Raw genomic sequence first — 26600 nt, forward strand, 5'->3', positions numbered from 1 at the left:
CCCAAAATCGTATGTGAGCTGCTCTTCATCCATGGCTGGCTGGCCCAGATAGAAGGGTGGGTGGGGGCCCTGGCCCAGCTCAGAGGAGATGGACAGCAGTGGTCTGAGAAACACCGCAAGTGACACTGTCCCCGGGAGGCCCGGTGGGCTGTGCCCAGCGCCAGCCTCTGCCTCGGTCTGCGTCCCACCTATGCCGAGCCACCCCCGAACTTCCCCAGACAGAACCATGAAAACAGCCGAGAGAGCAATGACTTAGTGTGTGAAAGGCATGGATGGATTTTATTGATTACCCTATATCTACAATTTGAGGTAAAATAGAAGCAACACATAAAAGGGCCTATTTCTGCTACCATGTCATATAATTCTCCATTGTGAATATTGTGATAAAGCTACTGAGAACTATGCTGTCACAGAGCCTAGCTTCTTGTAGAGCTGGTATTTTACAACTCGCATTGCTTGTGAAATCTCCACACATGTAAGACTCTCCTAGGAAGGCGCAGAACGTCAGAGGTTGCATCCTCAGCCCCCTGATCCCTCCTCCCTCCCCGTGCTGGCACCTCAGGGTTACAAGAAGAACTAGGAAGTAACGCCGGCCACGGCGAGCCCTGGAGAGGGGGCCGGCTAGAACCGCGTTCCTAAGAATCCACGCCACAGCAGGTCCCGTCCCGCGATGTCGGGGCCTTAGTGTCATCGAGCTAGCCCCAATCCTCAACCCGATCTTCAACTTCTGGTACACCATGCATTTTATTTGGACGAAAAGTAAAAGTGGAAGAGGTTCTCTCTGTATTTACTCTGTAATTCACACGCTGAGATACTGACCTCTGACTGTTAGGTGATCCAGATGGTTTTGCTTTTAATTATGATAAAAAAACATAGGAACCATGAGAGATAGCTTAGGAAAAGGTTTAGTCAAATATACAGATAGGAACTGTTCACTCAGTCATTAAGGAGAGCCGTGAACAAAAGATCATTTAAATGATTTTTTTTTTTTTTTTTCAAATAGAAAAACTAAAGAACTGAACTATCACAGGAATTTTTCTTCACTGCAGAAGCTGAGATGTTCCAGTAGGAGATATCTTCACTTGATTGGAAAATAAACACCGTAACTCAAGGCTCTGCTGAGTACATAAAAAATCTGGTGAGATTCATTCCTGTCATTTTCCCTGTCGTTTCCCAGCATTGCTGTAAAATCCTGATAATACATTCCCAAGTACACCAGCCATTCCAGACCCACAGTCACTCTGCTCTTTAATTCACAGAACTGCTGAAAAAGTAGACATTTCTATCTAAAAGTAGAAAAAAAGGTTTGTATAGAAGGTATTTCTGTTATACAAGTATATTACACAGCTTGGGGAAGTAACACGTCCGAAAAGCTCTTCTCAACCACTGATACTTTAAGCTAAAATAGGAGAGAAAACAAACAAGCAAGCAAACAGGTTAATCTAATTACAGGAATTTAACAGTCACGAATATCACAACTTAATTTGCAAATTCGGGTAACAGTGACTTGGATTCAGATGCGCTCATAAAGCGGGATGAAACCTTAAGTCCATGAGCTGACAGGGTAAGGCAAACTCCAGTACAACAAGTCTCTGGATTTAAAAAAAAAAAAAAAATCCATTGTCAAAGTTTCCTGACTTCGGGTCTCAAGCTACTGCTCCTGTTATAACTTGGCCAAATTTAAGAAACTGGAATAACAGGATCAGACTTGTGAACTCAACTCTGCAAGATGAACAATAGATCTGCAGCTCTGTGAGACTCTGCAAAATACTATTACTACGGAAAAAAAAAAAAGTCAGTCTAATGATTCTGACTCATAGTGAATTCCAATGAGAAGGACAACGTTTACTCTATAGATTAGAAACAACATTCTTTTTAAGGCAAAAGTGCTTTTACATCTTTGACTGAGAGACATATATTGATCCAAGGAGAATCTCCCTGTTGAATCTTCTAGCTTAAACATCCAGGAAGGCTCCCACCTGGCTCCCACATTCCCTGAAGGCAGGGCCACCATCTTATGTGAAAATGGGGAGATCACATTAGCTACGCGTATGCAGGGGGTTCAGATGGACACCACACGGCATCCCTGACACAGAAGCTGATTTACCCTAGGAGGGAAGAGGTCTACCACGTGGGGTCTGGTTCTTGCTTGATCTGAGAGCTTCCATCAGTCTCTTTTATTTCTATCAATGGAAACAAAATGGTACCGATTAATTATTTTGCAGACCTGCTCAATGATAAATCCATTCGTACCAAACTGTTTACTAAGATATGGTTTAATAATAAGAAGGACAAGACACCAAACATCAAAAGAGCTTCAGAGAGAGAAGTCTCTCTAGCAATACATTCAAAATTTTGTTACTTAAGTTTTCAAAGTAACAAACATCTCCTGGCTTTTATGCATTTAAAGGACAGACATTATGTTATCTAGGTTATGTAGCAGAGTCATTCACGGAGAATTTACCAAGTCATCTGGGGGAAATGGAGCAAAAGCAGCTATGCGTCATCTCGCAACAGCATAACCTGCAAATCCAATTCACCCAGAAGAAAGAGAGCAAAACCACCACTCAGTTCTAGTGAAATAGTTTAAACACACAATCCTTTGTCCTGGTAAAAAGTCTTGGCTGGGCGAGGTGGCTCGTGCCTGTAATCCGAGCACTTTGGGAAGCCAAGGCCGGCAGGTCACTTGAGGTCAGGAGTTCCAGACTAGCCTGGCCAACATGGTGAAACCCTGTTTCTACTAAAAATACAGAAATTAGCCAAGCATAGTGGTGCAGGCCTGTAATCTTAGCTACTTGGGAGGCTGAGGCAGGAGAATTGCTTGAGCCTGGCAGGCGGAGGTTGCAGAGATCACACCACCTCACTCCAGCCTGGGTGACAGAGTGAGACCCTGTCTTAAAAAAAGAAAAAAAAGAAAAAAAAGAAAAGAAAAGAAAGAAAAAGAAGAAAGAAGAAGTCTTAAGGACTTGCAGGACCACCCCACCCTTTTACCTTCTGTGGCTGGAACTTCCAACTGGCTTGGTTCAGCTGATTCTAAAGAGAAACACAGAGATTGATTTCCACATTGTTCAACAGCTGCTTTATACTATGAAAGAACTCAGGAGGAGGAAGAGGACAAAAGCCCTCCAGACTCTGTACAAACACAGGCGCATGATGAAACAATGCCCACGGTCTTGAGGTGGAGCACACAATTATCCAAGTGTACTTTCAAATTTCTGTTTCTCAAATGTGGTCCTAAGTTCACATATACAGCTGAAGTCTGAAAGAGCAGTCTTAACATAGCTCTACTGTGAAAACAACAAGTGCCTTAGTTATGCTTTCTTCCTCATCCTTCTGTTTACTCCCTTTAATAAAAGCTTTTCATTACTTTTTTGTTTTTGTTCATATGTTTGTTTTTTTGAGACACGATCTCCCTTTGTTGCCCAGGCTGGAGTGCAGTGACGTGATCTTGGCTCAATGCAACCTCCACCTCCCAGGTTCAAGCGGTTCTCCTGCCTCAGCCTCCCAAGTAGCTGGGATGACAGGCACACGCCACCACGTCCGGCTAATTTTTGTATTTTTAGGAGATATAGGGTTTTACCATGTTGGGCAGGCTGGTCTCGAACTCCTGATCTCAAGTGATCCACCCGCCCCAGCCTCCCAAAGTGCTGGGATGGCAGGCATGAGCCATCGCACCCAGCCTCATTACTTTCAATGACTCACATAGCACCGGGCCATTCCACTTGTTTTTTAAGGAATTTTTTAAAAGCATAATCTGTACATTTCTACTCAAGAACATTTTGCTCAATCACTTATGGCAGACATTAGAAACGGACGGCACAGAGTCAGGTTAAAATGACGACCCTCTTTCTCTGCCATTTCATCCTATCCATTAATCCTGGGGTTCCTGATGTTAGGCCTGAGCTGGGATAGGGGGTGCAAATGGTTTGCAGCCCCCTGTTCTCAATCAGGACCCACAGCTTGAATTTATGTTTTGATCAGCTGTCAAACCCAGGAGTGAAAACCACAGAGAAGCATGTGTGCCCTGTGTAACTGAGTCCCCTCAGGGCAGGCGACTGAGTGGCAGGAGTAGCTCTGGGCCCTCCCCTGCCTCACTCACCTTGTATCACGGGGCCTTCTGACTCACTCTGATCAACCAGCTCTGAAAATGAAGCAGATTGGCTTAATAATGTAAGGACGTGTTGTTCCCTTTGACAAGCATTTTAACATACATTTGCTCAAGATGAGAAGGATACAAACCTCAGAGTTCTGATACGGTCCTCAGAATCACTAATTCATAGTAATTACCATAAAACTCTATTCCACACTACCGCACAAGAACAGGAACAAAAGAGAACATTTTATTTATGTATGTATTATTTATGTAAATAAATAATTTATTGAGACAGAGTTTTGCTCTTGTTGTCCAGGCTGGAGTGCAATGGCACGATCTCAGCTTACTGCAATCTCCGCCTCCAGGATTCAAGTGACTCTCCTGCCTCACCCTCCCAAGTAGCTGGGATTACAGGTGTCTGCCACCACGCCCAGCTGATTTTTGTATTTTTAGTAGAGACAGGTTTTCACCATGTTGGATGGGCTGGTCTCAAACTCCCAACCTCAAGTGATCCGCCTGCCTCAGCCTCCAAACTGCTGGGATTGCAGGTGTGAGCCACCGCTCCTGGACTCACTTTTGTACATTTTTTTTTTTTTTTTTTGAGACGGAGTCTCGCTCTGTCGCCCAGGCTGGAGTGCAGTGGCCGGATCTCAGCTCACTGCAAGCTCCGCCTCCTGGGTTCGCGCCATTCTCCCGCCTCAGCCTCCCGAGTAGCTGGGACCACAGGCGCCTGCCACCTCGCCCAGCTAATTTTTTGTATTTTTTAGTAGACACGGGGTTTCACCGTGTTAGCCAGCATGGTCTCGATCTCCTGACCTCGTGATCCGCCCATCTCGGCCTCCCAAAGTGCTGGGATTACAGGCTTGAGCCACCGCGCCCGGCCTGTACATTTTTAATAATAAAGTTAAGAGAACAAAAACACACTTGGAAAACTAAGTTTGGCTTAAAATACTACTGAAAATGACATCAATGTTAAGGAATTGAAAGGACATTTGTTTACCCGCTCGGCAATATTTGAAAGCCCAATGTGTGCCAGACACTGTGCTGAAATAGTAATAGAAGCAGGCACATTAAGTGACTGACTTTGGCACGAAATCCAAGCACAGTCATTATAACAGTCATAAAAGCAGTAATAAATATAGATTGTATTCGCTGAGCACATACCGTAGGCTAAGCACATACTATAGGCTAGACGCTGTTCTAGGTTAGGGGGCTGCAAACTCTTTTCTTACAGAGCCAATCAGTAAGCATTTTAGGTTTTGCAAGCACACACTTGCTGTTGCCACCTCTCAGTTCTGCCATAAACAAATGAACACGATGGTGGTTTCAATAAAACTTTATGCACACACCCCAGTGGGAGCTTGCTGACACTTGTTCTAGATGCTTTCCATCTACTGGAACGACTCCCCCAGAATCAGTGCTATTATTACCATTTTATGATTAAGCACATCGAGGATAGGAAAAGTTAAGAAGCTTGAAGAATTTTACAACTTGGAAGTGCCTGGTGTTTTTACTGAGGGCTAAAATAAGTATCTGGCATGGCTGCTGACGTAGGTGAAGGAACGTGATATACTTTAAACACATATACACACTCACACGCACACATGTCAGACCCCGGGGAAAAAACAGAAACACTTCACAAAATACTCACGGTTATTAATCACAAGTCCTGGAAATGGTCTAAAGAGAGAAACAAATTGTAAAGTATAATAATTTATTTTCACTCTATAAGGATTTACAGGTATAACTGTCTATTCAACTCATATCTAGCCCATGTCATTTACGTACTACAGTGAGAAGTATTATCCACGATCTTATAAACTTATGGAAGAGATAGATACGTATCCATAATAAGAACACTGTTAGAAAATGTTACGCAGTAAATGGAGGAAAAACAAAAAACAGAAACGCCAGAGCAGGGAACAGAGTGATTCTAAGTTCAATGCACGGAAGAACGCAAGGGGCTTTTGGCCTAACTCCTGGGAATGATATGGAGAATGACCATGGGGAAGCGGAACAAAAATATGAGATTTTGAGGGAAAGAAGGTTGGAAGAAGACGAGTGAATGAGAAGAAGCCTCAAGAGGATTTATTATGAGATTTCTGAGTGCCAGTCCTAAGAGATGTGAACTAGAGACAGTGGCAGTTTGATGATGAACTGATTGGGTAGGTTGAGTTGTAGCTAAGTTTCTGGGGCGCTGGAAGAAAAAGAGGAAGATAACCTGGGGTTGGTGCTCAGGTGGGCATCTCCTTTTTTTTTTTTTTTTTTTTTGAGATGGAGTCTCACTTTGTCGCCCAGGCTGGAGTACAGTGGCGCCATCTTGGCTCACTGCAAGTTCCGCCTCCCGGGTTCAAGCCATTCTCCTGCCTCAGCCTCCTGAGTAGCTGGAACTACAGGCACGCACCACCACGCCCGGCTAATTTTTTGTATTTTTAGTAGAGACGGGGTTTCACTGTGTTAGCCAGGATGGTCTCGATCTCCTGACCTCATGATTCGTGCGCCTCGGCCTCCCAAAGTGCTGGGATTACAGGTGTGAGCCTCCGCGCCCGGCCTAGGTGGGCGTCTCTTATGGTAACAAGGACACAGGAAGGAATGTGGCGCTCAAATGGTGTTAGAGGATGAGTACAATCATCATGCCTGCTCTGCAGGAGGGAGCTGACACTCTCCGTGGTAACAATGGTCACTCTCATTTACAGACAAGGAACAGAGTGACCAGGCTAACAAATGGCTGATGCGAGGTTGAATCCGTCTGAGCCAAAGCCTGTGACACGGCGCCCTAAGACAGAGGTTGGCAAAGTTTTTCTTTCTTTCTTGAGATGGAGTCTCACTCTGTCGCCCAGGCTGGAGTGCAATGGCATAATCTTGGCTCACTACAACCTCCACCTCCTGGGTTCAAGCGATTCTCCTGCCTCAGCCTCCCGAGTAGCTGGGACTACAGGCACGCACCATCATGCCCAGCTAACTGCTGTATTTGTGTACAGACAGGATTTCACCATGTTGGCCAGGCTGGTCTGGAACTCCTGACCTCAGGTGATCTGCCTGCCTTGGCCTCCTAAAATGCTGGGATTACAGGCGTGAGCCACCGTGCCTGGCCAAGGTTTTTCTATAAAGTGCTAGAGAGTAAATATTTTAGACTTTGGAGGCCACGCCGTCTCAGTCCCAGCTATTTACTCACTGTGACAGGAAAGCAGCCATGGATAATACGGGCGTAGCTGTGTTTCAGGAAGTCTCTAAAAATAGGAGGCAGGCTGAATTTGGCGAACAGTCCTAGTTTGCCAACCCTTTGCCAAAGAATTAAGAGTCGGCTTAGGCAGAGGCACATCTAACATTCTAACGATGAAACAAGTTATCTTTTCTTGTTCATTGCATAGCACAGGAAGCCTGATTCGATGACTACCTGTGGCTGCGTTTTAGATGAGTCAGCCTCATGAGCTCCAGACTCGTTCCTGTGACTAAGCAGAAAACTCTCACTTACCTAATGACCGTGAATTTGATAAACTCGGCAGAATCTAAGATCCTTCTCATGGAGCTGATTTCCAGGTAGCTGGGGGCTTTGAAGGACACCCCCGGGGGCATGCCGTCAACCACCACACAGCCAGGGTTAATTGTGATTTTCCTGTAGGGAACTTTCACAGGAAAACCCATACCAATGGCTTCACCTACAGTGACAGTGAGACAAACAGCACAACAGCAGATTAACCCACTGCCTTAAAAAGTCTGTCAAAAGCACCAGATGAACATTTATTTTAAAGACTGTCTCTGCTGTTAACTAAGGTCTTTGTACACGTCAAACAAATTTAAATATGAACCTTAAAAAAATTTGTTTTTGAGACAAAGAGTCTCACTCTATCACCCAGGTTGGAGTGCGATGGCTTGATCTCAGCTCACTGCAATCTCTGCCTCCCACGTTCAAGCAGTTCTCACACCACAGCCTCCCGAGTAGCTGGGATTACAGGCATGTGCCACCATGCCCGGCTAATTTTTTGTATTTTCTAGTAGAGACAGGGTTTCACCATGTTGGCCAGGTTGGTCTCGAACTCCTGGCCTCAACGAATCCACCCGCCTCGGCCTCCCAAAATGCTGGGATTACAGGCGTGAGCCACACTGCCAGAGAGTGAACCTTAAATTCATGAACTTTTGTACTGACAATCAATAATGTAACACTAATGGTATCTTATTAAATAAATTTAGCATAAACAAAACACTTACTTTTAAATTTTAATTCCTTTTCTATAGGAGGATTACAACCACCTAACCATCATCTGCTGAAAAGATCTTATTAAAACAAATCTCTTTGCTTATAGCAACTGTACTTTGCAAATGCAAAACTTACCAAATTTCCGACTAAAGAGGTCATTCACTTGTTCTCTTAGCTGTCTAGCTTTTTCAACTTTCGAGAGTCTTTCATTATCATCATCTAAAACAGTTCAGAGAAAATCCAAAACTTAAATACTGCTTTTTTTTTTTTTTTTTTTTGGTAAAGAGATGGTATCTCACGATGTTGCCCAGACTGGCCTCGAACTCTTGGGCTCAAGCGATCCTCCTGGCTTAGTCTCCCAAGTAGCCGGGACTACAGGTACAAGCTGCTGCTCAATGATGCACTTTTAATCCCAATTTACAGGAGCTCTGTGTAATGTTTTCAAGCATTTGCCATTTTTAAATGATTTAAGTATTTGAGCACTTTGAACTCAATTAAATTTGAAATTGTTTAAAATAATGCCTAACTAAAAATGTTACAAACTTATTCTTGTTATAAAGACCTTTACCTGCTGTTTTATATAGATTTTTTTATTTCCCAGACGGAGTATTGCTCTGTCACCCAGGCTGGAGTACAGTGGCGCCATGTTGGCTCACTGCGACCTCTGCCTCCCGAGTTCAAGCATTTCTCCTCCCTCAGCCTCCCAAGTAGCTGGGATTACAGCCACGCACCACCACGCCTGGCTAATTTTTTTTGTATTTTTAGTAGAGACAGGGTTTCACCATGTTGGCCAGGCTGGTTTTGAACTCCTGACCTCAAGTGATCCTCCCGCCTCAGCCTCCCAAAGTGCTGGGATTACAGGCGTGAGCCACCGTGCCCGGCCTTATACAGAATCTTTTTAAGGAACAGACTAGACACATTTGGGTGGTTAACAGGATTTAGCTCATGCCAAGTGCCAAAACTTGCGGGAGCTGTTTGGATAGCAAGTGTATTTGGAAGGCAACTGCTGTAGGGGTCTGGGAGGAGCGCCAGGCAATGTGTAATGTATCTGAGTACCTGGAGGGGCTGAGCAAACCTCTCTAGCTGGGAGAGTCCAAGAGGCCCTGAAGAGACCCCCACAAACGATGATGGAAGCAGAGAAATCATACCTGGAATTGTCACCTGAATGATGTTAAGGTCTTCTACACCTGAGGCAGTAGTATTAACGTTGGGTGATGAATTTATTTTTCCTGAAAATATAAATTTAAAATCAGAATTCGTAGAAAACATGGTCAACATCTCTAATAATCATGCTGTCTGAGACTGTTTGATCTCAGTCCTGTTCAAGGTTCTTTCTTTCCATGGTACATCATTTCAGGAAGACATGACGCCCCCTGAAGGGCTGCTTTTCACTGGTTTTCTCTTCCTGGCGGTGCTTAGGAGAACATCACACACAAACAGAGCCACCCAATTATTAAAGAACTGAAAACTGTGAAATAGCCCAAACTACAACTTTGAATGGGTTTTCCTTTTTTTCCTTTTTTTTTCCTTTTTTCTTTTTTTCCTGAGATGGAGTCTTGCTCTGTTGCCCAGGCTGGAGTGCTATGGTGCGATCTTGGCTCACTGCAACTTCCGTCTCCCAAGTTCAAGCGATTCTGCTGTCTCCTCAACCTCCTGAGTAGATGGGATTACAGGCGCCCGCCACCATGCCTGGCTAATTTTTTATATTTTTAGTAGAGACAGGGTTTTGCCATGTTGGCCAAGCTGGTCTCAAACTCCTGACCTCAGGTGATCCACCCGCCTTGGCCTCCCAAAGCGCTGGGATTACTTGTGTGAGCCATCGCGCCCGGCCTCAATGGCTATTCTTTAAACAATGTTTGTAAACCACAGCTGCACGGTGCATGCCTAAGAGCGTGTGTTCTATAGCAATGAAAATACAGAAAATGCACTCACTGGGAGGGCTCTTAGAGGAGGTGCTCTCCTTAATCGCCGTCTCAAACATTTCGGGCCTATAGACAAAAGAGAAAAAAAAAACGTGCTGATCAAACAGTAAAACTCTGACGTTAAAATGTAAACAACTCAAAGATTTACAAACCAGTAACTCTGTAAAGTCTAAATTCAATTCTCAGTCATGAAGAACAGAAATCATATGGTTATCTAAAGAACCACAGCCAAAAACACAAACCACAATTGTAAATTTAACATCCATCGCTGCCTCTCATTGGCCGCCCTTCCCCTACGCTGGTTTTATTGGCATCTTCTTTCTAAGGCTAGAATGTATGCTGAAAAGAATCAGCGCCAGACTTGAGGATGGAAAGAGAAAACGCCCCACGTGCGCAGCATGGAAACACAAGATGGGCTGTGAAAACAGGAGCACTTGAGGCTCTCGCTCCGCAAGTGGAAGCAGAGGGCTTAGGGGCTGCCAAACCTCTGCAGACCTGGCCAAAAGTATAAAAGGTGGGCCACTGGCCAGGCATGGTGGCTCATGTTCATAATTCCAGCACTTCGGGAGGCTGAGGTGGGCAGATCAAGAGGTCAGGCATTTGAGACCAGCCTGACCAACACGGTGAAACCCCATCTCTACTAAAAATACAAAAATGAACCGGGCGTGGTGGCACGTGCTTATAATCCCAGCTATTCGGGAGGCTGAGGCAGGAGAATCGTTTGAACCCAGGAGGTGGGATTTGCAGTGAGCCCAGATCAGGCACCACTGCACTCCAGTCTGGGATACAGAGCGAGACTCCGTCTCAAAAAAAAAAAAAAAAAAAAAAAGAGGTGGCCATTATGTTTGGCAAGGCCAGCTTTGCTTGAGAGCATCCCCGGGTGACTCAAAATTAAGCCTAACACCAAGTAAATGAAACCTAAAATTCATTTCAATTGATTTCAAGTAATTCATGCACATTAGCATGTACTATAAAACTCCAATTATTCTTATTTCTTTTTTTTCTTTTTTGAGACAGAGTCTCACTCTGTCACCCAGGCTGGAGTGCAGTGGCACAATCTCGGCTCACTGCAACCTCCACCTCCTGGGTTCAAGCGATTCTCCTGCCTCAGCCTCCCGAGTAGCTGGGATTACAGGCACCTGCTACCACACCTGGCTAATTGTTTTTTCTTTTTGTATTTTAAGTAGAGACGGGTTTTCATCATGTTGGCCAGGCTGGTGTCGAACTTCTGACCTCAAGTGATTTGCCCGCCTTGGCCTCCCACAGTGCTGGGATTTATGGCCGCACCTGGCCCATTCCTATCTATTTCAATCATGTTAGCCTAATCCACAGATGTTCGAGCAAACAGGAGAAATTAAAAATATTCTATTAATTTGGAGAAATAAAAGGACTTTAGAAAACTGAACAGCTGGCCGGGCGCGGTGGCTCAAGCCTGTAATCCCAGCACTTTGGGAGGCCGAGACGGGCGGATCACGAGGTCAGGAGATCGAGACCATCCTGGCTAACACGGTGAAACCCTGTCTCTACTAAAAATACAAGAAAATTAGCCGGGCGAGGTGGCGGGCGCCTGTAGTCCCAGCTACTCAGGAGGCTGAGGCAGGAGAATGGCGTGAACCCGGGGGGGCGGAGCTTGCAGTGAGCCGAGATCGCGCCACTGCACTCCAGCCTGGGGCACAGAGCAAGACTCCGTCTCAAAAAAAAAAAAAAAAAAAAAAACTGAACAGCTGCCGAGATTCCTCAGCATCAAGCAGTAACAACATTCAGCAACCAAAAGTCATTCTCTCTCTAGTATGGAGGAGTCCCCTCCTTCCCTCCTAGTAGCAGTATAAGGAAAATTTCCTTTTTTTTTTTTTTTTTGATCTCTCTGGTACGCTGGAGTCCTCCTTCCCTTCTACTAGCAGCATAGGGAAAATTTTTCTTTTCTTTTTTTTTTGTTTTTGAGATGGAGTTTTGCTCTTGCTGCCCAGGCTGGAATGCAATGGCACGATCTTGGCTCATTGCAACCTCTGCCTGCCGGGTTCAAGTGATTCTTCTGCCTCAGTCTCCCAAATAGCTGGGATTACAGGCACGTGCCACCACGCCCAGCTGATTTTTGTATTTTTAGTAGAGACGGGTTTCATCACGCTGGCCAGGTTGGTCTTGAACTTCTGACCTCAGGTAATCTACCCGCTTTGGCCTCCCAAAATGCTGGGATTACAGGCGTGAGCCATCGCACCTGGCCGGAAAGTTTTAAACATAAACAAGAGTGCAGCATAAAAAGGAGTTTTTCTGACTCCAGAGCTCATTCAGCCCTGCCACAAACATGAACCCACATACCCATTTCCCAGTGTGAAACACGATCAACTCATGCTAATCCCACTTCATCCAATTTCCTTACTTTTTAATGATGAATTTAATTTTGGCTTTGTTTCTGAGTATCTTCTCCAGCCTTGGAATGCCAAAAGTCGATGGTCTTCGGAATGGCACACCCTCAGGTAAGCCTTCCACGTAAAAGTCTTCCGGGAAAGACTCAAATAATGCGAACGGCACCTTCACGGCTTGTTTAAGGCCAAGAGCTTCCCCTGCAAAACAGCCGCGTACACAGAACAGAACATGGGCGAAATGACGCCACTCAAGCCTGAAAAACCCACGCGTTGCCAATGACTGGGACACTCCAACGCTCAGTATCCCCTTCTGCTCCCTTCTACTCCCATGAAGGCACCCTGCGCTGCAGTAAGAATGTTTCAAAATAGACTTACCGCACTTCTCATTGAAGAGATTTTCAACTTTCTGTTTTAGGTCCGTGATCTTGGCATTCCAGGCCTCTGTATATAAAACATAAGATAGTTAAATTGCAATGCTTATCACGGTACTCATCAATACACGCTCAGAGACGGGAATGTTTCATCTTATTTGTGCATCTTTTATTTTGTTTGTTTTGTTTTTTTTTTTTGAGACGGAGTTTCGCTCTCGTTACCCAGGCTGGAGTGCAATGGCGCGATCTCTGCTCACCGCAACCTCCATCTCCCAGGTTCAAGCAGTTCTCCTGCCTCAGCCTCCTGAGTAGCTGGGATTACAGGCATGCGCCACCATGCCCGGCTACATATATATATATATATATATATATATATATATATTTTTTTTTTTTTTTTTTTGAGATGGAGTCTCGCTCTGTCGCCCGGGCTGGAGTGCAGTGGCGAGATCTCGGCTCACTGCAAGCTCCGCCTCCCGGGCTTACGCCATTCTCCTGCCTCAGCCTCCCGAGTAGCTGGGACCACAGGCGCCCGCCACCTCGCCCGGCTAGTTTTTTGTATTTTTTAGTAGAGACGGGGTTTCACCGTGTTAGCCAGGATGGTCTCGATCTCCTGACCTCGTGATCCGCCCGTCTCGGCCTCCCAAAGTGCTAGGATTACAGGCTTGAGCCACCGCGCCCGGCCTACTTTTATATTTTTAGTAGACACGGGGTTTCTCCATGTTGGTCAGGCTGGTGTCGAACTCCCAATCTCAGGTGATCCGCCCGCCTCAGCCTCCCAAAGTGCTGGGATTACAGGCGTGAGCCACCGCGCCTGGCCTTATTTGTGCAACTTTAAGAAGAAATGAAAAACGCATAATCTTTTACTACGATATGACTTGACAACTACTCCAGTCCTGATACATAAGCAAACTGTTTTAGTACATTGCTTTTATGTTGACTACAAGTAAGTGAACAAATGCTGAAATAAAGAAAAAACAAATGAAAACCCCCAAAATGCCCTCATAACTTATAGTGTCTACTACATGCGAGGTATGGTTCTAAGTACTTTAAATGACAGTATTTATAATCCTCATAATAACCTCATGAGAAAGAAAGTAATGTTATTACCATTTTGCACAAAGGGAAAATGAAGCAGGGTGCATTCGCCTGCCTAAGTGGCTTCGGATTTGAACTCAGATCTAAACTCAGGCAGCCTGGCTCTATGGGCTATTCCTTTAACCTCGGATATATACTGACTCACCAATAAGAACAATTCACCTGGCAAAAGGAAACATGATTAACTTATTCTATTTAAAACGATGAAAGAAAGAAAAATAAAACGCATATTTACCAAAGGAAAACTCTCTCCCTCGTGGCTTGAAGGGAACGTTAGAACCATTAGTCTGGGTAGGGGTTCGAACAGCTGAGGTTTGAGGATTGTTGTTATTAGGGCCTAAAGGAGAGTAAAAATAACGATAATCAACACACATTCAATGACGTAAGTGTCCCCAGGTTATGATATTCAAGTCTAGCCTGTGCCAGAAAACAAACCTAGGTTCAAATTGAAATGTGTATTCTTGTCATCCTGCAAGTTCCACAGAAACCATTTCTCTATTTCCACAGAAACCCATTTTTCTTTTCCTTTCTTTTTTTTTTGAGACAAAGTTTCATTCTTGTTGCCCAGGCTGGAGTGCAATGGCGCAATCTCGGCTCACCACAATCTCTGCCTCCTGTTTTCAAGCAATTCTCTTGCCTCAGACTCCTGAGTAGCTGGGATTACAGGCATGCGCCACCACGCCCAGATAATTTTGTATTTTTAGTAGAGATGGGATTTCTCCATGTTGGTCAGGCTGGTCTTGATGTCCCAACCTCAGGTGGTCCGTCTGCCTCGGCCTCCCAAAGTGCTGGCATTACAGGCGTGAGAGCCACTGCGCTCGGTCCTAATTTTATATTCTTAAAGCCTCCCAGGCCCCGTGAACCTGGATCTGCCCTTCAGGAAAGGCTGGCATCTTGTATATAAGAGAGATCTTCCTCTGATCTTTTCCAGAAGGAGGAAAGTCAAGGGTTCAGTATATTTTTAATTCTTGGCATTTTTTAACAGAAATAATTAATCGGGTGTAAGTTGCCCAAGGATGCCTGTTGGCTGTCATAGGAGAAAGCAGGCTCTCTGAAAGGATACCAGATGACTAAATGGGGACTTCTGCGCCACTCAACACCAGTACTGCAAACTCTTACTTAAAAACTTGACACCTGGGATATAGAGGATGATCCTAATGCAGTGATTTCCTTCTGCATTTATGAAGAGATGGAAGAAATATCCATACTTGACTGTTGGTTGGAGATTGTCTTTAGTATTGTGTGCAGTATTTTAACACTGTGAGCCTGAAAAGATGAGAACCAGTTGGGCGTGGTGGCTCACTTGAGGTCAGGGGTTCAAGATTAGCCTGGCCAACATGGTGAAACCACGTCTCTACTAAAGATATAAAAATTATCAGGAGTTGGTGGTGGACACCTGTAATCCCAGCTACTTGGGAGGCTGGGGCAGGAGAATCACTTGAACCTGGGAGGCTGAGGCTGCGGTGACCCAAGATTGTGCCACTGCACTCCACCCTGGGCAAGAAGGCGAGACTCTGTCTCCAAAAAAAATAAAAGAAAAAGAAAAGACTTCCATTCAAAGCACTGCTGTTTAAACCACCCCGAAACTTTCTTTCCTTAAAAGAATAGAAAAAAAATGAAGAGGAAAAAACAAGATAAAGCATTCCACGTGACTTTGCACCCTTATTTGTTATGATAAAGGAAAAGCATTTTAGGGCTTTTCTTGGGAGCAGTTTATGATGTGATCCATGTTATCTTTTTTCTATTAATGGTTTAAAAATTTTCAATGAGAAACATTCAGAAATGTAGCTTTATCACAGGCAGCTGTTCACAGGTAAAGCTAGTTTGGCTAACGTCATCCGTATAAACACATAGCTAGTGAACTGACACAATCAGTACTAACTAGAGAATGAACAGAAACATACCGAGGACTGGCCCTTACCTTCCACAGTGACCTCAATTTCGGGAACCTTTGAATTACTCCCAGGACTTCGTGGTCTTTTGGGGGATTGCAAAGCTGTAAAATAAGCAGATTTCCTTTTGTATATTGTAGGGAAAAAAATACAGAAGGAGATGCTTTATAAGAGCAGAGTATTAAAATTCATACAGTTTGGCTCTTTTCAAAGAAATGTAGAATTAAACTTGTAGTGTAATCCTCCACAGGGGCTCAACAAAGCTGTGAAAACATGAATGAACTAGGATTGCAAATGTGACATTTCCAATGAAATGTTTTTGTTTTTTTAAAAAGAAAAATAAGTCCATTAAATAAAATACCTTAGGCTGGGAGCGGTGGCTCATGCCTGTAATCCCAGCACTTTGGGAGGCCGAGGCGGGTGGATCACGAGGTCAGGAGTTTGAGACCAGTCTGACCAACATGGTGAAACCCCGTCTCTACTAAAAATACAAAAATTAGCGGGGCCTGGTGGCACGTGCCTGTAATCCCAACTACTCAGGAGGCTGAGGCAGGAGAATGGCTTGAATCTGGGAGGCGGAGGTTGCAGTGAGCCGAGATTGCGCCACTGCACTCCAGCCTGAGCAACAGAGCGAGATTCTGTCTCAAAAATAAATAAATAAATAAATAATAAATAAATAAAAATAAAATAAAACAAAATACCTTAAAAAGCAAAGTAAACAACTACGAGCCCCACAAAGATATCGGCCGATTCCATATGATTTAAGGAATGCGGATTAAGGGTGTCTTAATGCGCACAAATAGGATACGGAGTACACGTCACCTCTTACCTTTAGTGTTTATTTTACTAGCCATCCCAGGAGGCAAGTAGGAAATAACTAGTTCAGGTCTAGAAAGAAAACCAAGAAATGTTACAGAAGCCAGTACAGTGGTGGTCTCACAGCCAGTAAAACGGTCGTGATGTGACCAGGGTTGTTTTTTTCTAAAGGCGTTCACAGAATCATCCTGTAACACAACAGTAATTCCTAGTGTTGCGGACAAAAGACCCTGATTTTTCCTTCCCGTGCCTAGTAAGCCATTTTATGAAGAGCAAATAAATGACTCTCTTCATGAAAAAAAGAAAAAAGAAAAAAAACTAGTGTACTTTCTTCAGCCATTAAAATTCTGCAGAAATGTAGATAAGAAAATCAATCATTAGGCCGGGCATGGTGGCTCATGCCTGTAATGCCAGCATTTTGGGAGGCTGAGGCGGGTGGATTACCTGAGGTCAGGAATTCCAGACCAGTCTAGCCAACACGGTGAAGTTCTGTCTATTCTAAAAACACAAAAATTAGCCAGGCGTGGCAGCCCAAGTCTGTAACCCCAGGTCCTTGGGAGGCTGAGGCACGGAACTGCTTGAACCCAGGAGGCGGAGCTTGAGTGAGCCGAGATTGCCCCACGGCACTCCAGCCTGGGCGATAGAGCAAGACTCCGTCTCAAAAGAAAAAAAAAAAAAGAAAGAAAAAAACTCAATCATTGATATTTAGTTGCTCTCAAGATTGACCAGGAATAACAGAGCAGATAAAAGCCAGCAAATTAAACTTCCATTCAGGCATACTGCGAGTCCCCACGAGGCCACGCAGTGACGCCACGGAGGCTGTCGTCACCGTTTTCCTTGCACTGACGAAGATGATTGAGTATGGGCTGGGGGACTGCAGAGGCCATGGACAGTACCAGGACTGCAGCTTACAGCCAGGCTTTGCCATCAAGGACTTAACAGCCACGCCTGTCACCTCCAGCTTGAGAAACATTGTAACGGAAGTGTCATTTTACTGTTTTAATTCCAGAAACGACTACAGTGGCAAAAGAACTTACTTTTTAACAACGAATTTGATTTTATTACTCCCGCGGACGATCCTTTCAAGTCGTGGAATTCCAAACCAGGTAGGGCTTCGGAAGGGAATCCCCTCTGGCAAGCCTTCCACATACAAGAACTCGGGGTTTGATTCAAACACGGGATACGGTACTTTCACTGCCTCGGTGAGTCCCAGAGCTTGAGCTGAAAGCGCAAGAGAACATAAGTTGCGGAGGATAACATTTGACACAGACATTCTTTTCTTTGCATCTACATTCTCGAGTACAGTATGGACAAGCTGCCTACGATCAAGCAATATCCACTTCATATTGAAGGCATTTTGCTTAGGATATGGGGCAAATCTGAAGAACGAGCCTAAAAAATAAGTGCTTTTAGGAGGAACATTTTAACACTTTCAATCAAAAGGAGAGTTACGTTATTAGTGAAAATGACCTCTGTGCTCTGGGCAGAAATGACCGAAGGCCATTCCACACAGCAGTGGCCCCTGCTGGTCTTTGCATTATCATCGAGAAGCAGGGTGTCTGTTCACAAACGGGTGGCGTCTACGATACAGCTAAGCCTCAGTTCGAGTGGTCAGAGGCAGGGTAGTCAGGACTCCTGATCTGGGACAGGAAACGTCAACCCCAGGTATTGAGATAATGGATAGGAGTGCCCCGGGAATATTGCTAGCACTGCCCACTCCTTACTTCCTTCTCCATGACAGACACACCCAATCAACTGAAACACTTTCTTGCTGAGCCTCCTCAGAATCGTTCTCAAGACAGCACTCCAGGAAACCGCTGTCAACAAATCTAAGCTGAAACAAATGATGAAACCTATTTGCCACATGGGTGTTAGCCAGATGAGAAGCACAAACAGTGGAACTGAGACTTATCCCAACGCCTCCCTTCCTCTCCCATTCTGACACGTGAGAAAGCGGAATCCGAGAGAAATGAAGTCATCTGCTTGGTTTCAGTAGCAAGTGCAGTGGTAGAAAGAAACAGAAACCCAGTTTCTGGGACCTTCCTTCTTTAGGTCCGAACTTTTTTTTTTTTTTTGAGACAGAGTCTCGCTCTGTCACCCAGGCTGGAGTGCAGTGGCGCGATCTCGGCTCACTGCTCAAGTTCAGCCTCCCCGGTTTACGCCATTCTCCTGCCTCAGCCTCCCGAGTAGCTGGGACTACAGGCGCCCGCCACCACGCCCGGCTAATGTTCTTGTTTTTTTAGTAGAGATGGGGTTTCATCGTGTTAGCCAAGATGGTCTCGATCTCCTGACCTCCTGATCTGCCCACCTCGGCCTCCCAAGTGCTGGGATTACAGGCGTGAGCCACTGCACCCGGTTGGTCCTGAACTTCCATACCTCTATTCAGACATGGCCCTTCGTTGATATGTTATTAAAGACATAAATATTGGCTTTTACTTACCAAATTTCAAATTAAAAATCTCTTCCACTTGCTTCCGTAGCTTGGTAATTCTGACATTCCAATCTTCTTTGACTGGAAAACAAAAAGAAACCCATTAACTGTTATTTATCAGTGCTGTGGCAAATCAGAATGGATTTCGCTAGAACGTACCCTTGTTTGCAGTGATTCTCTTAATTCAGTTTTGTTAAAAGCCAAAATTTGGGGTCTTAAGGAAAAGAATAATTTCCGGTACTTGCCAAATATCAGAAAAACTGCAGAAAGACAGAATTTATTTATTTATTTAGAGACAGAGTCTCACTATGACGCTCAGGCTGGAGTGTGGTGGTGTGATCTCGGCTCGCTGCAACCTCCGCCTCCTGGGTTCAAGCGATTCTCCTGCCTCAGCCTCCCCAGTAGCTGGGATTACAGGTGCCTGCCACCACACCAGGCTAATTTCTGTATTTTTAGTAGAGATGGGGTTTCATCATGTTGGCTAAGCTGGTCTTGAACGCCTGACCTCAAGTGATCCGCCCACATCGGCCTCCCAAAGTGCTGGGATTACAGGCATGAGCCACCGTGCCCGGCCTAGAAAGACAGAATTTAAATTTAAGTTGACATTGCAAATAAAGTGAAATTTGTCCACATGAAAGAGTGCTCAAAATCAGTGCTTCTAACACATTCCTCCTTGGAGAAGTCCCTCAGTGAACTTGGTCAGGGCAGGGAGGCCAGCTGCGTAAGGTTCAAGGGCTCCCACACCAGTTTCAACACGAGGGACTTTGCTTTTATTTGCTTTCTCTACAGGCAATCCTTGTTTTATCTAACAGATGTGTGCCTAAAAATCCACATAAAGCAACACTTCACTAATCAAAGTGACTTTTCTCATCAGAAATCAATGATAAAGGGATGGAATTCACGTGGGGCCAGAGTGGACAGAGGCCTGAGTGGGTCCAGCAGACGGAAACACAGTTGCCAAGTCTGGCCTGGCCTTAGCTGCTGCTGCAGGAGGCGTGAGGAACTCTGCCTTCTACGATGTGATGCTGGACAGAGAGCTGTCTGTCATCTTCGACCAGTTCCATGGCATTCAGGACACTGTGATAGGGGAAGGAACTCACTTTCTCATCCCATGGGAAAAGAAGCCAATTATCTTTGACTGCTGCTCTTGACCACATAAGGTGTCAGTCATCACCGTGAGCAAAGATTGTCACCATCACACTGGGCGTCCTCTTCCCGCCTATTGCCGGCCAGGTTCTCCCATCTTCCAATTACCGGAGAAGCCAATGAAGAGTGTGCTGCCGTCCATCACCGCAGAGCTCCTCAAGCCGGGGGTGGCTTGGGCTGACGCTGGAGAACTGATCACGCAGGGAGAGCTGGGCTCCAGACAGGTGAGCAATTAACTTCGGAGCAAGCAGCAACCTTCGGGCTCCTCCTGGATGCTATGACCTCGGATCTGACCTTCAGACTTCAGAGCAAGCAGCAACCTTCAGGGTCCTCCTGGATGCTATGACCTTGGATCTGACCTTCAGGAAGGAGTTGGTAGAAGCAGTGGAACCAAAGAGGTGGCTCAGCAGGAAGGAAAGGGCCAGATCCGTGGTGGCAAAGGCTGAGCAGCAGAGGGCAGTGGCCATCATCTCTGCCAAGGGCAACTCCAGGGCAGTGGAGTTCATCACCAGCTCAGTGGCCACTGCAGGTGACGGCCTGATCAAGGCCACAAGCTGGAACCATGAAGGACACTGCATACCAGCCCTCCAGCTCTCAGAACTCACCCACCTGCCCGCAGGGCCGTCCGTGCTCCTCCAGGTGCCCCAGTGAAGGCCGCCCTGCCCCAAACCTCCTCCAGCTAACTGGGCCACAGCACCACTGACTTTTACCACCGCCTTCCCTCTGTCCCCACCCTAGAAATCACTGTAATTTCACAAATGGCTTAAAGCAACGGACATAAAAGGAAACATCACTTAAAAAAAAAAAAAAAAGGAAGCAATGGTAAAAGACCTAGGAGATGTCACTCAGCATCACCCACAGTGACAGTGGGGCATGTTTTCCCACACAGAAGACAACCCTTACCTTTTAAACATGAAAAATTAAAAAAAAAAAAGTTATTATAAAGACATGTAGAATATCACTGATGTGGACAGAATGTTCAGGTGTGGATGAGGATGGAGGTCAACTTGGAGACACTGCAGTTTGACTGGAGTGTTCCTGGATGAGGAAAGGAGGGAAAGAGAAAGAGGAAAGGGGTCGAGGGGGGTGGAGGGTTCGCCTCGGTGTGGAGGTCATCTCTGATTGCTGACAAACTGCTGGAAAATGTTGGAGAATGTCTGACGTTATCGCTAAAGGTTGGTGGTTTCAGAAAATCTTGTAGCATTTCCTTTACTTTAAAAGAAAACTTAGCATCTCAAGGGTTGAATGTGAGTTGTTTTTTCCCTGTGGATTTCATAGTAGTCCAGTCAGCCACAGAAAATACCTCTGGTATGAACCACATTTGAATACCACCAATAAAGACCTCGGACTCTTCCTCTGCAAAGGTCGAGCGCCTCTATTACCTGCTCAGCCTCCTCTTCTGCCCTGCTCCCCACTCCCCACCTTGCTCCTCCCATGCAGGACTTCACGGCCTCCTCACAGAGCCAGGTGCCACCTCCCACTCCATCACATGCCTTGCTCCACTGCCTTCTCGTGTGTGACATCTCCCTTTCACCAAGCTGAGGACAATGTGCACCTATGGTGGGTTTAAGCAGACAATTCCGATGGCCACAAAATTCTTTTGTCATGTGGTCTGTGACTTGAATTGTCCTGTCCAAAGACTCATAATGCATGTTCCACACAGGCAGGCCAAGTAAGGTGTTGAAATGAGGAACCACCAAGCACCTCTAATTCCTTCCAAGATTTTTTATGAATGGGACAAAGTCAAGTGCTGTTAGTGATGGCGAGAGTGGAGATTCTCCTTCTGGTGACGGCTGCTGCACTCTGGTGATGATGGCGGTCCGGCACTGCTCCAGTACCCAATCCTTGCAGTGACTTCTATGGTGCTTGCACATTCTTTATATAATACAGGCTTCGCATTCTCAGTTTTTGCAGTCACTGTCAAAACCGCCCCTAACAAAAGCAGTGACTGCACTCCTCACAACCTTGAATTTGAGCTTTGTCTTGAGAAATGAGGGTTTCTACAGGTTTCATCACGTTCCGATTAATCCAAACTGAAGATCTACCTCCAGGAAGATTTTTCTTTCTCCATTACTTCCCTGAGCAAAAAATGTGTCACTTCCAATCTTCAATTCTTCACCAATACTTTGATTCCTTGACCAAATTAAAAGCATGCTGAGGTAACCTATGAGTTAAGTATTGACTTTTATCTTCTCCACTGCAGGACTCCTGGACCAAGATAATTTTGTGACCCTACTACAGAATTTCTCAGCCACTTTCCATGCCATAATCCACACAACATCTATTTGGCACACTGACTGACCTTCACTAATGGCCACGAGGTACTGTAAGAGCTCAAGAAGCTGTATTTTAGGGCACAGCCATGAACTCAACTTGAAACATTTGTTCGCCTTAGTATTCATGAGCATGTTTAACTGCACAAATCTGTAAACACCTGATACACACAAAAATTTCATACTTGATTCCAAACACTTACTTCCTGACAACAGAAACCTTCACACTCCAGGGTATGGCCATTTATGGGTTCTTGACAACAGAAGTTCCTAAGGTAGTTGATGATCTACAAATTGTGGTCACTTACTCTGACATTACACAATGGCAAACAAAAAGACAGAGGTCAGGTGCAGTGGCTCACGCCTGTAATTCCAACACTTTGGGAGGCCAGGGAAGGTGGATCACCTGAGGTCAGGAGTTTGAGACCAGCCGGGCCAACACGGTGAAACCCCATCTCTACTAAAGATACAAAAATTAGCCAGGTGTGGTGGCTTGCGACTATAGTCCCAGCTACTTGGGAGGATGAAGCAGAATTGCTTGAACCCAGTAAGTTGAGATCACACCACTGCACTCCAGCCTGGGCAACAGAGTGAGACTCCATCTCAAAAAAAAAAAAAAAAAAAAAGATAGGAAAGAAATAAAGGCACACTTAGAGCTCTAATAAAGAAAATAACATCATTCATTGAACAGAGACTTCTTAGATCTTTCCTATTAGGCTGTGATATTTGTGTGCAGGTCAGAGTTACAGTCTTTGCCATTTTAGGAACAGGATACATACGAATAAACATTAAGGTCTAAATGTATATAGTAGGTACTATCCCCGGGCAGTTGAAGTGTCTGAAATGTGGCTACTTGGAACTGAAATATGCTGTGAGTATGAAAGATGTGCCAACTGTTAAATAAAGAACATGAAATAAAGACCGTGAAATACTTCCTCGTGTATTTCTTTATAATGATTACAGGCTGAACTAGAACATGGACGATTACACGCGTGGCTTGCACTTGTGGGGCACACTGTCTTTCTCGTGGACAGCAGTGGTCTACGGTCAAAGCTTGAGTTATCCATGCACTGCAGGTGTTCACATTGATAAATCAAGGAGTGCCCGGACTGAGCTTCTGCAGACCATTTTTTGGGGAGGCGGGGAAAGGAAGACTTCCATAATTTTAAAAGATGAACTTTTAAAAGCTTAAAAAGTATTGATCTGTGCTTGTTTTTTTTCTGAGAGAGTCTCGCTCTGTTGCCCAGGCTGGAGTACAGTGGCACGATCTCGGCTCACTGCAAGCTCTGCCTCCCGGGTTCACGCCATTCTCCTGCCTCAGCCTCCTGAGTAGCTGGGACTACAGGCGACCACCACCATGTCCGGCTAATTTTTTTGTATGTTAAGTAGACATGGGGTTTCACCGTGTTAGCCAGGATGGTCTCGATCTCCTGACCTCGTGATCCGCCCACCTCAGCCTCCTGAAGTGCTGGGATTACAGGCGTGAGCCACCGCGCCTGGCTGATCTGTGTTTTTAAAAAGGATTTCACAACTAGTTTACCTGGTGTATTCGTTCTCGGCTGAGTAACTTCAGTGGTACTGTGAGTCAGAAGTTCTGGTCTGTAAAAACAGAGTTGATATTAGTAATAAAGCATTTGGAAGAAACTCACGGGCCTTTCTCACACAGCTGTGCATTGCCAGTTCGTTTTAAGTATGGTGCATTCTGCCTTCATTTTATAGTGAGAAAAAATCACTTCTGTGACTTGAGTTTATTTTGAAAATGGCAATTTTCGGATATTCGGGTGAGACCTTCAAAGTCATCTTATATTTAAGATAAACAGGTGACAGTCACTTTTCCCCCAAACCAGCTCAGTTCTGTTTCTGAATCTTAGATGAACTGTCTAGCACAGCCAGAAGCAGCTTGCTATAGCATCCTAAACATTTCCTATCCCTTATAACTCAGTCCCAACAAGCACACAGAGGCACGACCCCAAGCAGTAAGCAAGGTTTAGCCTTCCACATCCTTTCAATGAGTGGAGAGAGGCCTTCTGTTCCTACTCCCGCCCCGAAACTACCCACTGTGTTGCCCTTCAAAATCAAGCCAGAATTACCTTTCTAACGGGCAGATCCAAATTATTTTCAGAGGGATCTGCTTCCAGACCATTTCGTGACTGCCTCTGCTTTCGTAGGATCTGAGGCCTTCCTCTACTTGCCCACCCAAGCCGATCCACGCAACCCCATCACGCCCACGTGGCACTCCTCACTCCACACACGATGGGGGAGTTATGTGGCTATGTGGGCGTACTCGCCACCTCCTGCCCCTACTCATATGATTTCCTTCACTTGAAACACCTTCTGTCCTTCCGGATGCACAAGTGACTGAGCTGGGTGTGCCATCCTCGCCTTCTCCCCTAAAGATGCTCAATAACACTTCATTCCATTTTTCTTTTTTTGAGATGGAGTCTCGCTCTGTTGCCCACGCTGGAGTACAGTGGCACAATCTCAGCTCGCTGCAACCTCTGCCTCCGAGGTTCAAGCAATTCTCCAACCTCAGCCTCCCGAGTAGCTGGGACTACAGGCTCACACCACTGCGTCCAGCTAATTTCTGTATTTTTACTAGAAATGGGGCTTCATCATGTTGGCCAGGCTAGGCCTTTTTTTTTTTTTTTTTTTTTTTGAGATGGAGTCTTGCTCTGTCCCTCAGGCTGGAGTACAGTGGCATGATCTCGGCTCACTGCAACCTCCGCCTCCCGGGTTCACGCCATTCTCCTGCCTCAGCTTCCCGAGTAGCTGGGGCTACAGGCACCCGCCACCATGCCTGGCTAATTTTTTTTGTATTTTTAGTAGAGAAGGGGTTTCACTGTGTTACCAGGATGGTCTCGATCTCCTAACCTCAAGTGATCCACCCGCCTCGGCCTCCCAAAGTGCTGGGATAACAGGCGTGAGCCGCTGTGCCCAGCCTTCAGTGCATTTTTCTGTGTATGAAGGCCCCAATGACAGCGTTCTTGTTAGACCCAGTTTTGCACATCTGATGCTTATATTAATAAATACTGGTTCACTAAGTGAATCTAAATATTAATGCCTTCATTGTCGATATAAAGAAGTCATGATAAGGTAAACAAAAGGCCCTTCTTCATCAAATTAACCTCTTCTCAGTGAAGACACCACAACTATTTCTGCAGATTATCATCTTACCTTTTAATAACAAATTTAATTCGATTGCCCACTTGAATGATTTTTTCCAGCCTCGGGATTCCATACCATGAGGGACTTCTGAAAGGAATGTTTTCTGGCAGTCCTTCCACATACAGATCATTCGGGTGTGCCTCAAATTTTTGGTACGGTACAGCCTTGGCTTCAGTGCTCCCCAAGGCTTCCGCTGGACAAAAATCAAAGCAATTCAGGAGACTACACTTGTATGGAAATCAGATTTTAGTACAATCCAAAGAAAGGCACAGGTCAGTTTTGTTTTAATTGAAAAAAACTCTTTCTAGAAACATGTTTATTAACTATTGAATACACTTAATACAGCAAAGACAAGTAGAGATGACAGATCATCAACAGCCAGATTTTGGCAGAGTTAAGTGTCCTGGTCCTAAGACAATCTTAATAGCTCTGAGATCTTTAAAAGATGAAACTTTGTTTTTCAATATCCTTAGGAAGAAAAGAGAGAAAGAAAATCATCATGGACAATAGAGGACACAACCTAAATACTACCTGGAAGCAGCCTTTGCTACTAACTGTTCAGGACCGTAATTACCCTCCTCCATCGGCTGCGGCAAACTGGCGCATTTCAGACTACAGTTTCATCTGCATGGCAGCCAGATCAATGTTCTTTACCCCTTCAACCTCATGAGCATGCCATTTTAAAGGAAATAACTTCCCACAAATAATTCATGGAATGGGGGCCGGGTGCGGTGGCTCACGCCTGTGATCTCAGCACTTTGGGAGGCTGAGGCGGGTGGATCACCTGAGATCAGGAGTTCGAGACCAGCCTGGCCAACATGGTGAAACCCCATCT

At 45.2% G+C, this 26600-nt stretch overlaps 1 protein-coding gene across 12 annotated transcripts in view; it reads right to left on the bottom strand.

The window, feature by feature from the left end:
- Positions 1-252: 252 nt before the first annotated feature.
- The window catches only part of GTF2I (general transcription factor IIi), a 117459-nt gene continuing 91111 nt past the window's right edge, over positions 253-26600 (bottom strand). For 7 of the 12 annotated variants that reach the window (XM_031665461.1, XM_031665462.1, XM_031665464.1 and 4 more), the window contains 18 exons: positions 25775-25958; positions 24141-24199; positions 19191-19262; positions 17788-17971; positions 16764-16822; positions 15964-16038; positions 14278-14379; positions 12952-13017; positions 12591-12774; positions 10224-10279; positions 9440-9520; positions 8427-8510; positions 7569-7752; positions 5745-5773; positions 4100-4141; positions 2992-3033; positions 2108-2183; positions 261-1399 (listed from right to left, as the gene is read on the bottom strand). In XM_031665461.1, coding sequence (XP_031521321.1) covers positions 2125-2183; positions 2992-3033; positions 4100-4141; positions 5745-5773; positions 7569-7752; positions 8427-8510; positions 9440-9520; positions 10224-10279; positions 12591-12774; positions 12952-13017; positions 14278-14379; positions 15964-16038; positions 16764-16822; positions 17788-17971; positions 19191-19262; positions 24141-24199; positions 25775-25958 — 1562 coding nt within the window. In that variant the 3' untranslated portion in view covers positions 261-1399; positions 2108-2124. Of the gene's footprint in view, positions 2184-2991; positions 3034-4099; positions 4142-5744; positions 5774-7568; positions 7753-8426; positions 8511-9439; positions 9521-10223; positions 10280-12590; positions 12775-12951; positions 13018-14277; positions 14380-15963; positions 16039-16763; positions 16823-17787; positions 17972-19190; positions 19263-24140; positions 24200-25774; positions 25959-26600 lie in introns of all 12 variants that reach the window. The other 5 variants (XM_031665458.1, XM_021935760.2, XM_031665460.1 and 2 more) reach the window with 4 other exon arrangements.

The sequence above is a fragment of the Papio anubis genome, chromosome 4 (assembly GCF_008728515.1).
Source record: "Papio anubis isolate 15944 chromosome 4, Panubis1.0, whole genome shotgun sequence".
NCBI lineage: Eukaryota > Metazoa > Chordata > Mammalia > Primates > Cercopithecidae > Papio > Papio anubis.